This window comes from Molothrus ater, chromosome 6 (assembly GCF_012460135.2).
Source record: "Molothrus ater isolate BHLD 08-10-18 breed brown headed cowbird chromosome 6, BPBGC_Mater_1.1, whole genome shotgun sequence".
NCBI lineage: Eukaryota > Metazoa > Chordata > Aves > Passeriformes > Icteridae > Molothrus > Molothrus ater.
In genome coordinates, this window is record NC_050483.2 from 53,888,348 (window position 1) to 53,901,309 (window position 12,962).

The 12,962-nt window shown below is 43.4% G+C and overlaps 1 protein-coding gene across 1 annotated transcript; it reads left to right on the forward strand.

The window, feature by feature from the left end:
• The first annotated feature begins 978 nt into the window (after positions 1 to 978).
• Positions 979 to 11,102, forward strand: C6H14orf180 (chromosome 6 C14orf180 homolog). Its single transcript, XM_036384279.2, is given in 7 exon segments — positions 979 to 1,022; positions 2,071 to 2,117; positions 2,120 to 2,266; positions 2,269 to 2,390; positions 4,660 to 4,786; positions 6,526 to 6,552; positions 9,290 to 11,102. Coding segments are annotated over 7 exon segments (717 nt in total). The 3' UTR covers positions 9,493 to 11,102.
• Positions 11,103 to 12,962: the final 1,860 nt, after the last annotated feature.

Here is a 12,962-nt window from a genome sequence, read left to right on the forward strand (position 1 = left end):
CTACAATCAAAAGCACTTAGTACAAATGGAACTGTCCCTGTCATGAGATTTGAACTCCTGGCATCTTTATCCACTGAAACTTGAGTGCTCAGGTAACTACTAATTATTCAAGCATTTACAACCATTACTATCAATATAATTAGCACATCTTGAGATAAAAGTGAGAATGCCACTATGAAATTATCATCCCTGGCATTCAAATAGCAATCTTTCATGAAAACATTTATAAGCTGCCCAATTTTTTTTCAATCAAATGAACAAAAAAAATGTTTACATTTAAGGGGAATCTAGAACTGAAAAGAAATTTTGGCATGAAGAGTTTCTGGCATGAAAAATTATAAATTTTGTCTCCATATGTCCATTTCTGGTGGGGTTTTGGGTGTTTTTTTGGGTTTTTTGGGGTTTTTTTTTGGTTTTTTTTTTAATTACCAAAATATCTTTGACCAAATACTTAGAAAACTGTAAAACCTTTCTTTGAACAAAGCCAGGTTCAGTGAAGAAGACATGAACAAGGTTTTTCATTCAGATCTAAAAGCTGACAAGTGCACTGCCCCACTCTGCAGGAATAAGAGGCTGCACAAGACATCCTCATGTGCCTTGCTGGATTACACTAATAAAAATAAATGAGACAATTCCCATAGACAAAGTCAAAGCTAGATGAGGACTAGAGTTTGACTTCCCTAATCCCACCTTCATCAGTTTTGCTGGCCAAGGCAGGCAGGTAAATTCCTTTTTACATGAATTAGTAGTAAGTGATTATCACAACTGGAGGAAGGAGGAGCCACAGAAGCCAGGGACCATGGTTTGACAGGTTTTGTCACCTTCCTGTCTAGGATCTACTATGAACAAAATTTTAAAGACTGTCCTTTCCCCACCAAAAGCCATCCTAGGTTTCCTGAAATAACTTCTGTGGAACACTTGCAGGACACAGCAGAGAAGGGGATTTCACAAAGCCTGCAGCTGTGAGCTGGTTTCAGCATGAGGAAAAGCCCTCCATCACCCCAATGCACAGGAAAGAGAAGGTAAGGTAACTCTCTGCAGGGGACTTTTAGATATGGTGCATTCAGTGGAGAGCCCCAGACCAGCACAATCTATTCCTCTCCACGTGGATGCTGATGTCCCTAAGGGCAGGCTTGAGGACAGTGCACCCATGCAGAGGCTGAGCTGCAGGAGGGCAGCAAGTCCTGAGGGCTTTGCTGACCCCACAGCAGCCACAGAAGCCTCTTCTGCTGCTCTGGCCCAGTTTTCTCTGCGGGAGGATCCCAACCCTTTTCATCTACTCACCCATTCCCCAGACCCCTGAAAGGAAGGGAGTAAGTAGTGAAGCCCAGAGAGCAGCTGTGCCCTCTGGTTCCCAGTGTCAGTATGAGCATCTTGCCACCCTCTCTGCCCTGCAGAGCAAGGGCCAGCCTGAACATGACATGGAAATATCCATCCAACCACCTGCTATAAAACCAAACCATGTACATTACACATGGCACTGCAAATAAATAGCTCCAGGAAAAGAACAAAAAAAAAAAAAAGGCACAAGCTTGTGCTTGCAGGGACAACAAACCAGTATATTTCAGCAATCATGGCAGGTATTTCTAACTAGAAATTGTATATTTGATGATGCTGAGCCTTCAGCATTTGACAAGGGACTGTTAAAGCCTCTTGAACAGTAAATCACCTCTCTTTCTATCAATAATCTTATTATAATATGAGTAGAAATGTCAAATGTTTAAATCCCACTTTATTACTATAATAATGGATTTAATTTGTAAAACATATAAAGTGAGGCCATAACTGTTCTGGAGGGAGATATCTGTCATCCCACTATATTTATATAATTTGCTGGTGACTTTACCCACATATTTTGAATGGAAGAAGGATTAAAAGCAATCCCACTTGAGAGATTTTTGTGATTGGGAATGGATTCTGGAAAGGAAACTAACATGATCACAGAAATGCAGCAATTGCTATTAAAAACCCACCCCCAATTCACATTCAGGCAGAACAAACACGTAGGTGTTTATCTGTGACTTGCTCCATTCAGTCCCTCTCCTGCTGCCAGAACAGCCCTGCTTCCAGCTGCACAGCCAGTATTATCACTGGGTGCTATTTTTGGCTCCTGAGTACATCTCATCCTTCCCACGCCAGCCCTGGTACAAAGGACACAAACTCTTCTTCCCCCTCCTCATCCTCCTCTCCGCTCCAGTCTGCGCGGAGCCACTGCCGGCTCCGTCCCCTTGCTCAAGGGGCTCCTGAAGCTTTTCCCTGCTCCTTCTCAGTTTCTGGGCAAGAGGCTTTCCATCCAAAGCTTCATGTGGGAGGCTTCATGTTGGCATCCAGAGTACATGTCCCAAATATGTCCAGCCTCACTTCCTGATCCTAGTGCCAAAGAGCTGCAGGTAAGTCATCTTCTCATGGGGGATGAAGTCCCTGTGTGCAGTGCCTGCAGCTTTTTACAAATGGGTTGTTTTTAGGGTCATACAATTGCCCAGCTATCACTTTGGTAGGTTTCCAGCTCTTGTCACAGTATGCTAACACCAGTTTTCTGTCTGAGGGGGCAGTGTTTTGTTCGTTCTGACAATGTGTAGCTTTGATTTCTGTAAGCTATTAAAGTAGTGAATATCATGAAATCACTTCCTTTTTAAGGTCTTCCTTGGCTAGGTGCTATCCAACCAGCCAGTTGTTTCATGTTTTTCTCTTCTGATGTGAAGTCTCTGCTAAGTGTTTGGAAAAGCTCATATGGGCAACAGCTGCACTTTGAGCTATAAATCTCTTCAAAGGTTCAGTTTCCTTGGTCGTGCCACAGGAGAAGCCCTTATAGCTATAACCACCCCCAGCCTGAGCTAGGCTGTGTCTCCCTAAACCTGTTTCATTTTACACAGAATAATCAAATATTCATTATGTGAGTAAGTGTGTGTGTGGCTGTTGCAGAGGGATTGGGGTGTTCACCTGGCAGATGAGAGACCCTGTTCCCAGTGACCACTCCAATGAATATTTAAGTATCACATATTAAGTATTCATTGGAGCAAGGATAGGAGCAGGCTTCTGCCACCCCCAAGGGAGCACCCAAACACGAGGCTGTAAAGTCATTCTTTCTTTCTTTCTTTAGCTCAATGAATATTTAATTATTCAAGGCCAAACAAGACAGCTCCAGTGGCAGAGACAGAGATTCCCTGCTCCTGTGTGTGCACCATAACCCCAATGATGAGGGCGTGTATATAAGATGTAGCTTTGTATTTCTTTGGACTCAGAAAGAAGTGAAATCCAGGTTTTCCATAACCTGAATGGGGCTTCCAGATTCTTAGATGCTGAATGAAAAACACAGAACTCCAACACACACTGTCCCCAGTCATGAGACAGAGGTGATATGACCCCAGGATCAGAGAAAGCATCCTTATCAGTGATGAGATTGGTTTTATGAATCTCTCAGGAGAAGGGATCAAAGACATTCCTCACCCTATGGCAGTTCCTGCTGGCTATGTAATATGTCTTTTGAGGTTATCCAGAATGTGATGTGTAAGAAAACCTATTTATCCCCTTTATTTTGGGGTCTGACACCCCCAGATTGCAGTCACTGGGATCTAATCCTGCTTCTGCAGCCCAAGGAGTGGATGCGTAAAATGGTGAGCACGGGGAAAGCATCCAACGAGGAGGAAAGGCAATGGCATTTGGGTCAAAAAAGGATAAAAGTGGATAATTGAGGAGTAGAAAGATTAAAGCAAGGAGAAGAATTGAAGTTAGGAGCATGCATTCACTGAGTGGGGGAACAATAAACAAAGTGGGGGAAAAGAGAGCAGAGAGAAATGTAGAAGAAATAATAATGTTTACCTAGCAGAGGAACAGAGGGGAGAGATGGAAAGGGCTAAAGATTACTTCAGTCTTAAAAATAAAATGCTAAGAATCTCTACCCCTCACTTTGAAAAGCAGAAAAATTGCCATCTGCTCTCTACTGCCAGAGGGCAGTGGGTGTCTGAATCAAGGTTCTTTGGATTCAATTTGGGCAGCTGACTGTGGGAGCACTCCCATGCAGAACAGTGAGTTATTTCTATTATTGCAGCTCTGTTTCTTGTAATTTCAAAGAATCCACAGCATTATGATTCTGTTGTCAAAGACTAAATGTGGTTTCCAAAGCAAAAGTCAGAGCAACATCATAATTGTTATCTTGAAATTCAAATAAATTACCTTCTTGTACCTATCAGGAGTGTCCAAACCCAAGTCAGCTTCATAGTCCCAGTTGTTGAAATGATAATGCTGCATTCTGAATGGAACTGCTTAGCTCAGAACATTTCAAAGGTGCTCCAAATGATATGGTTCATATATTTCATATCACATTTATGTTCTTCTAAGAGCAGCCCAAGGCTGTTGGGCAGCCACCTTCAGCAAATATTTGTTACAATTTAGAGAAACCCTTTTTGAAAATTTTGCTGTCCATTGCTTTAACTATCCTTTTCCCTTAGAATACAGCTTTAGAGTACTGCAGATCTATGGCAATGTAGGAATATCCCTTTTGTTTGGCTGTAAATATGACAGTGGTCTATCCAAGCAGATGTGTTATATATCATGTCCTTCGAGGGACACGGTAACACATCCACCAAAGATCAAAACTTCACCCAGATGCTTCACCCTGTTTGAGTGGTCACATGTTTTGTGTTTTGATCAACTCTTTAGACAGATGACAGCAGCTCTCCTCCTTCCATACTGAGGAAAAGGCCACCTGTGGACCAAGCTGTGGGGGAGAAGCGGAGAGCAGAGCGAAGGGTTCGATTTCGTGAGCCAGAAGAAGTCATTGAACATGGTATGCTCAAGCTATCGGGAATTTTGGCATGACCTTTCCAGCTTTTAACATCCACTCTGTCTGTCTGCATCAGCTTCCCCCTCTGATAATTTGTAATTTTCAGCTCAGCACAGAGCAGAGGATGGATGATTCTTGCTCTGTGCTCTGCAGAACTGCATCTGGTCCATTTGCCTGCCTGCCCTAGGATGGACAGACTGCTGCCTCACCCTCAGCTGCTGTCACAGTGACTCCTGAGTCCGCCCCCACAGGGGTCATTGTACACCCTGGGCCTGGCTGGGCCCCAGGGCTTCCCCAGAGCAATGTTTCCACTCAGACCAAATTTAAACATAATTATGTCACTGTGTGTAACTAGGATGCCACAGAATACAACAGCAGAGGTCTGAGCCTAGCAGCCAGGATGTAATAACTTCTGCCAACAGAGGCACCCAAGGACTGACACAGCTAAAAAAACCTCTGGTCTTTTCATTCATGAACCAAAATATTGCAATTAGGTCAGTTGGGAGTGACCTTCAGCAGAGGTCTGGCACAAGGATCCAGTTTACACTTCTGCACTTATGCCATACCAAATAATAATTGGTGTTACCTTCTGACTTTCCCAAACCCATCCAACCAAGAAAATGGTATTTATTGGTAGAGAACTAAACTTATGTGAGTTTGATATGTCAGTTGGTCAAAACACAAGTGGCAGAATGGTAACATTTCTGTCAGCCACCTGTTTGGACTGCTACAGCTTCTGAAAATAAGGCTTGGCATCTGCTGTGTCTATAAACAGAACTCTCATTTGTTAGGCAATGCATTGTTTGGGATGCCTCCTGATGCATGGAGGGGAAGCTGTTTCTTGATAAGCTTGTTGACATGGCCTGGGCTTTCCCACCAAAACTGAACTCCTGGAGAGACTCAGGGAGTCAGCCTTAAATTCCTCAAAGCTCATCTGACTGCTCAAGAGCAGGATTCTGGAGGGAATTAATAACTCCCTCAGCTCTCTGCCTGAGTCCATGCCCCACATCAGCACAGGGAATCCTGCAGGCAGCCCAGGGGGCCAGGCTGGTCTCCCCCTGGCTCTGACTTCAGCAAAGCCACACTGGAACTCATGCAGGGAGCTGCAGGCATGGAGAAAACTCTGAGACTCTTTCATGGAGACATGAGAAATGTTCCAACCCATAATTAGTATTCTGTGTTGCAAACAGTCTGTGATTTAGTTTATTTGCTGTTTGTCCACACAATATTACTCACATTAAGGCTGGTAAAACGAAGGTTTCTGGCACCACTGAAATTTTTCCATTTCCAATCCAGGACTTTTCATCCTGGATTGTGTCTGGGCCTGGCTGCCAAGCAGACACATTTCCAGGATATTGTTGATGAAAGTTAGCCTGACAGTGCTTTCTTAACTCTCATTCTTTCAGCCTGCTGGTCTAAATCCTTTCCTTTCTAGGAATTATGTGGAGTAGGGAGGGCTTTCAGCAGAGCTGTTTCCTGACCTCTCTGCAACAGCAGCCATCCTGCCTCTGAATTCTCTCACACAATAATTTTTCCTCACTTTCCTGAAGTGCACCTGCATCTGCATGTTTGCATGGATTGGGTAGGTCCTCACCCAGAGCCAAAAGTGGCGTAAGAGGTTGCCCAGCATCTCCAAGGTGACAGGCAATTTCAGATACACTGCTTGGTCCTGGCTTTTCTCGTTCACTCACTGCCAAGAGACCTTTCCAGGCAAGTAAGAGCATTTTCATTTTGTTTTCTAGTAATTTCCTGCTGTGACTACGTAGTGGGTAAGTTGAATTTTTCACATTATAACTGTGAGCCATCCATAGCATTAACCTGAGTTTGCTTTTGCAGCTGGTGGGATGCACTGTGCAAATATATCCTCCATATGCACAGCAGCTTGTGTTGTCAGTGGTTGTTGCTTTTTCTTCTCAGCATAAGCAGCACAAGGTGCTGATGAGGTCTGGTGCAATTTTAAACAAGACATCTAGTAAGACAAATAGTGGAAACAAAAATTAAATCCCTGAAGCTATTTTTAATTTAAATATAATTAATATATTTTATGACATTCGAATAGGTACAGGTTTCTCACTAAGATATGCAGGGAAAGCACCCCAAGCTAAACAATAGTTCTCCCTGCTGAGTTTTGTATGAGGGGAAGAGACAATTCATTTATATGCTATCAGCAGGGTAGAAATAATAAAAATAATCAGGATTTTCTGATTTTTTTTTTTTTTGAGGTCTGGCAGCTTCACAGACCCCCAAGCAAATGAGTGTATGTGGATATTCTGATGATGGTGATCATTTCTAGAGGCCCTGGACAGCATGCAGCCCCTGCTGTAATCAGTGAAGGGGAGAGGGGTACCTATACACATGTATTATATACACACACAGAGCTGTAGTTTTGGGAGGACAAAAATCCTCTCAGGGAGATGTCCCCAGATCCCTCAGCTATTGCTCTTGTCCAGAATGGGGGCTGTGTGCTCATGACAATGGTGGCATCATCTAAGGCTGTTATTGGGCTGGAATCAAGGTAGTACAGCCAGAAAAGGGCCTGGGGGAAAGGCAAAGATCAAATATTCTTCAGGGCATGATAGAAATGTGTACCCAAGGCAAGAATTGAAACAAAATCTCCTGTATTCAGGTCCAGTGCTCTTCTCAGATGAGTTGCTATGAGACTGGGCACAGGTCTGTGCTCTTCCAACAGGCAATTTAACTAACAAATTTAAGCATTAAATTTCTAATTGTAATCTAGAAAAGCAAATTTGATTTTCAACACCTAAACTATGGGCTGAAGCTGTTGTAAGCTTAACTCATCACAATTTTGCAAGTGGAATTACTCTTCTGCATTATTTTCTTCTGTTCATAGATAGAACATATTTCATAACTGAGAGGATATAAGGAAAGCCCAAGTTTACATTTGAGATCTCCCAGAAATTTCACATGGAAAGTAACTTTTTAAAAGTTGAAACAGGTTACAAGCACTTCATATGAAAGGGTTGATGTGAAAAGCTGTTCAGCTTCCACAGGAAGGTTTCCCTATTCCCATGTGTGCTCATCAGCCAAGGCCCATGTTGGAAAAGGCAGGTGGGGCACCCAGTCAGGGGCTGTAGCCTGTGGTGTGGGGAATCTCAAGAGGGAAACACCAACTCACAAATCTCTGCTAAACCAGAAAGTGGTGAGCAATTCCCTGGCTAAACACCTTCATATCAACCCTGCACAGAATAATGCCAAATAAACAAATTTATAAAATCTGAAGCCTGCACATGGATAATTTGAAAACAGAAAGAAGGGCTAAATTCAAATGAATAAATTACTTGCTGCAAATAATTCACTCAGGTCTATTATGGGACATTGATTTGGTTTCTGGTTAGCTATAAAATGACTGCCTATTAACATTTTACCTTTCCCCATACACTTTTTGATACATTATTATGTGTTTCTGGCTTGGTTTTATGACTTTTACCTTCCTCTCTGTACATCTGTGTGACAGTTTAATTGACTGGTGTGTATTCCAGGGCTCGTGGTAGAAGCTAATTTAAATATGTTACAGCTAATGTTGGCCCTTTACCCATAATAATACACTCCACATTTTTATCTCCTTATTGATTATGTGCATATGGCAGGAAAATAGCTGCACACTATGGGTTTTATTCAGGCATGACTTTGGCTTTATACTGCATGTTTAATACTCTAAGTGCTTTATGAAATAGTGCCGAGTGTGCAATGGCCATGCAGTCAGACAGAGCAGCCAGGGCTGAATCAAAACTGGATCCCCAAGGCCCAGGGATGGATACACACAGGCAAGGACTGGGACACAGCTGTCTGCAGGCTGAATGCAGCCTTCTGATTTCCACATGTGTGCTGTGCCCAACCTTTAAAAATGTTTGAAAAATATTTTGAAGGCAGGAAAAATCTTTACAGTATGCTCTTGCTGAAGAGCAAGTGCAGAGGATCTTGTGGTGTAATTAGCACACATAGCACTCTGAGAGTGGTTCAAACTGCCAGAGCTTTCTGAACGTGCCTCTTAGTTAATGGAGTCATGTTTGGGTTCTTCCCATAATTAGCAGGAGTCCCAAACAAGCTGACTTACCAGGGAAAAGGACAGAAATCTATAGCTTCTGTCTTTTATGGGGCATTTGTGAACATTAAATAATTAGACCAAGTAGCTTCATATTCTCCTATCATTCAACTTAACGTTTAGGGTAAAGGTATAAAAAATAATTGCTGTAGGGAAAGTTGAGATCATGCATTAGCTATGCTAATCCTGCTCTTATTGTATGTAATTAAACTCTTTAAATGCTCCATTAGATGATATCTTTCATGCTCACCACCTTCCATCAGGAGGTGTGACTCACTATCACTTAACTGATGCCTACAGAAATGCTCACAACCAGAGCCCTCTGTACCCTGCTGCTGCCACAAAACTGGGACAAAGGCATCAGCAGGGGATCAAATCTGGGAAGTGTTTAAGATGGCACTAAAATAATGCCGCTTCCTTTTTTTCTTCTCATCACCATTCAGCAGATGACAGGACATCATCTGGGTTGCCTGTGCTCCTGTGGCTCTTGTTTTGTGCAGTGCTGATCCTTGCTGTGAGTCTCTACTACACCAGCATGAAGCAGGATGTCACAGTCCTGGAGGAATTTCAATCCCGACTTGTCATCTTCTTTCTTCACCTAAGACACGTTGCTCAGAGGTGCTGGACTTGGTTTCTGAGGCAGTAGCAGCATCCTCCAGCCTGACACTGCTAAGAAACATCAATGCAAAGCTCCCAGCCTACTGCAGCCACATGCAAGGAACACACGAGCATCCACCTCAAAGAGCAAGGAAATCACCCCTGCTGTGCACCATCCAGCAAACACTTGTTCTCCTTTTTCCTTCTTTGTTGTTTTTCTTTGTTTCACATCAATGGACATTCATACCAATGCCTTGAAGTCCCACCAAACTCATGCTATATCACCCTGAACAGCAAACAAGTATCTGGATTTGGTTATCCAGAGTTTATAAGCTGCTGATATGAGGAGCAAAAGCAGAGAGAGGAATACATTGACCTGTGCAGGCAGCAGCGAACTCAGAAGAAAAGTCTTGTGAGTCTCGGGTCAAGACTTTAGATACCAAACCTCTTTCTCCTCAAGTCTCCAAAGAATTACTCTGCAAAGGCTAAAATAAAGCTGAGCTATTGCACAGACACTGCTCTGGTGGCCAAAGGCTCGGCAAGCTGCTATATTTATACATCTGAAATGATTACTAGTAAAATCCCAGCAAATGGTTTTCTTGTTTCCTTTCACGAATTTTATTCATCCACGGGCAGAAGCTGGTTCTTAATGCTTCACTTGACTCCCAGGTGTGGAAAAGAACATGGAAACTCATTTAAACAGAAAATAGTTTATTTGCCTAACATAATAAATAGCAGCATTGAAACCCAGGTTAATCATCAAAACAGTAGTTTAATCCTCTGGGTTTGATTCAGTCCATAAACCCCACAGGCTGACATGCAAGATTTATGATAGTGCTTGTATTCAGACAGAGGTTATGCCTGAGTATCCAAGGCCTTATATCATGATAATATGGACTACTTATGAAGGTGTTGGATGCACAGTTCCTTTATCATTGTCCCACCATACTATGCATTTCTCTGAAAGGAGAAGTCCTTTTAATGGAGATCATGTGAAAACGGTGTTCTGGGTATCTGAGAGGACAACAAATGACTGCAAGTTCTTGAGCTTCAAAGAACCAGCACAACCAGCTTTTTAGATCTTAGATTCTGCTCAGCTAGCACCTGATGTGTGCTTGAGTTTATTTTGTATGGTAAGATTGACATCAGAAATTGTAAGTAAAAGAAAAAGGGAAAAAAAGGGGAGGGGAAAACACTGCAGAGAAGACAAAGAGATGTCTGCAAGACCTTGGCTTATATTCACCCTGCCATTGCAACCATCAAAAAGCAAAAATGGTGCTTTATTTCTAGTTATTTTTTTAACAGAGGGCCATACATCTGCCCCAACAACCTTCTCCCAAGCAGCCCAAGAACTTTAACCAGGAGAGGATAAACAGGAACAAAACCTGCAACCTTTTCTCAGGAGAAGAGGGGGCAGCAGCTTGATTGAGGACAAGTCAGAAACATTTCAGCCCAAGACATAAAGAAGTGCCTTCAGTGGGTGCTCTCCTGCCTCTCCTAAGCTGTCAAAGCCACAGGCAGGCATTGGACACAGCTGGCCTGGGAAGCAGAGGGTGCTGCAGGAGCAGGGTTTGCCCCAGGAGTTGTGTGCAGATCTCTCAGGTACCCCAGCTAAAAGGGTGAGTCCCACCCCTGCTTCCCTCCCCTCTACCCTGCCTCAGTCCTGCTGTTGAGGTAATAAAGAAGAAAGGTTTTAAACCTGTGTGCTGGTGAATCTCTGGGGAAAAGGTTTAGATTGGTACCTGCATGGGGCAGGGGGGTGATTTTGACTTCTGTTTGCATTTTTTGGATGTTTGTGATCTTTTTAATGTCCATGTTGAAACTCTTTGGCAAATCAGTGGTGATTCTTTCTGGCTCTGGACTGACTCCTCTTAGGACTGTGAGGGAAAATGTGGAGGTGGTGTGAGGACCATCCATGTGCTCACCTTCCTGCACAGCTCCCCAGGGCATGGAGAGAGGACCACCTTTACACTGAGCATGCTGCAAAAGGAAAATGTCCACATTCTTCTTGTTGGGGCACAATTTATTGGTGTGAGGGAGAACTGCTATCACATCTGGGCTGTCAGGGATATTCAGCAGAGGAACAGTTATTTTTGGCTTTTGTGTTGGCTCTGTTTGGGACTGTTTTGGGCATGGGAAAAGGCAGCTCTCGAGTTATCTTGAGACCACGGTTGAGGTCTCACCATGGCTTTAAAAGGTCTCCTGGGTCAGGATTGTTTACTGTGCTCAATCAGATACTTGGCAGGCAGCAGAAAGCCAAACTAAAATTGCCTTGAAGCCAGAAGGTTTGAAATAAATGAAAGCTAAAACCTGTTTCTGGCAGAGCAGTGACATCTTGTAGGTGAAGAAACTGAAGCTAAGAAAGCCATTGCATGTGGGAGTGAATGAAGTGGGTCAATAACATGACTGGGAATAGGAGAAAAATTCCAGCTCATGGGTCTGCATTTCTTTACTGCTGCACAACATCAGTCCACATACTGCTGTGGACTTACCTCTTTTATTTCCTTCTCACAGTGAAGCTCTTTTTCCATTCACCACACTGCTTAAGCACACACAACCCCCTTTCCCTCTCTGCCCCTTCATTCTTTAGCCATCACAGCTTTATCCTCATCACTGTGAGCTGGATGCGATTTCTCCTTATTCTTGTTCAATGGTTTTTTCTCTGGGTGTGACACCTTTATGAGTTTAGCTCTCTAAAGTTAAATAAAATTATCTGTGTTGGGTAATAATCCCCTTGCTGGCCATGCTGGGTAATATTTCCCTTTGGTACAACTCCTGAGAATTTCCCAATAGAGGATAAAAAGGAGAGAGAATACATAATTTATTGCAAAAAGTGGAGATGCTCACCCGAATTCACACTGGAGCCAGCATGGTGAATTGCTTCAGAAGTTAAAAGTGCTGCAGCCAACCAGCTCTGGGCAATTGTATAATGAATGTAATTGTACTGCAAATATATGAATTGTAAAGGGCTGTGTTTTAGACATAGAGGGCTGAAAGAGGGAGTGATGTAGGACAGGGCCCGTGGGCAGTTTTTGAAGCAGACAGTGGTAGGAGGCATTCCCAGGAGCAGTGTCAGGGTGGCAGGAGACAAAGGGCAGGGGAGAGCAGCAGGTGTCTGTGCAAGACAATGGACTAATGGCAGTCCCTAGTAGGGGTAGAAGTGCTGCTTAAATTCCCTGATGCAGGGAGTATGTGACTAACACACAGCAGAAACAAGCAGAGCACAGCAGAAGGGTAAGTGTTGTTTTGACAGTGTTCAGCACATTCCTACAGTGTGAACGGATGGAGGGCAGCTGCCAACACCCTCTTCAAGCACATCGACAGCATCTGATTGCAGCAGCACTATCCACACCCACAGGATCAGAGGAGATAGAAAAAGACACACAGAGATGACACTGGATGGTTTTGCATTAACCTTTTGATGCACTCTGCATTAGCACCAGTGAAAGGCAGTCCCAAAGACTGCCTCGAGTCCCCTTCCTTCCCTTCATCTCCTTCAACCCTGATAGTCTGGAAATG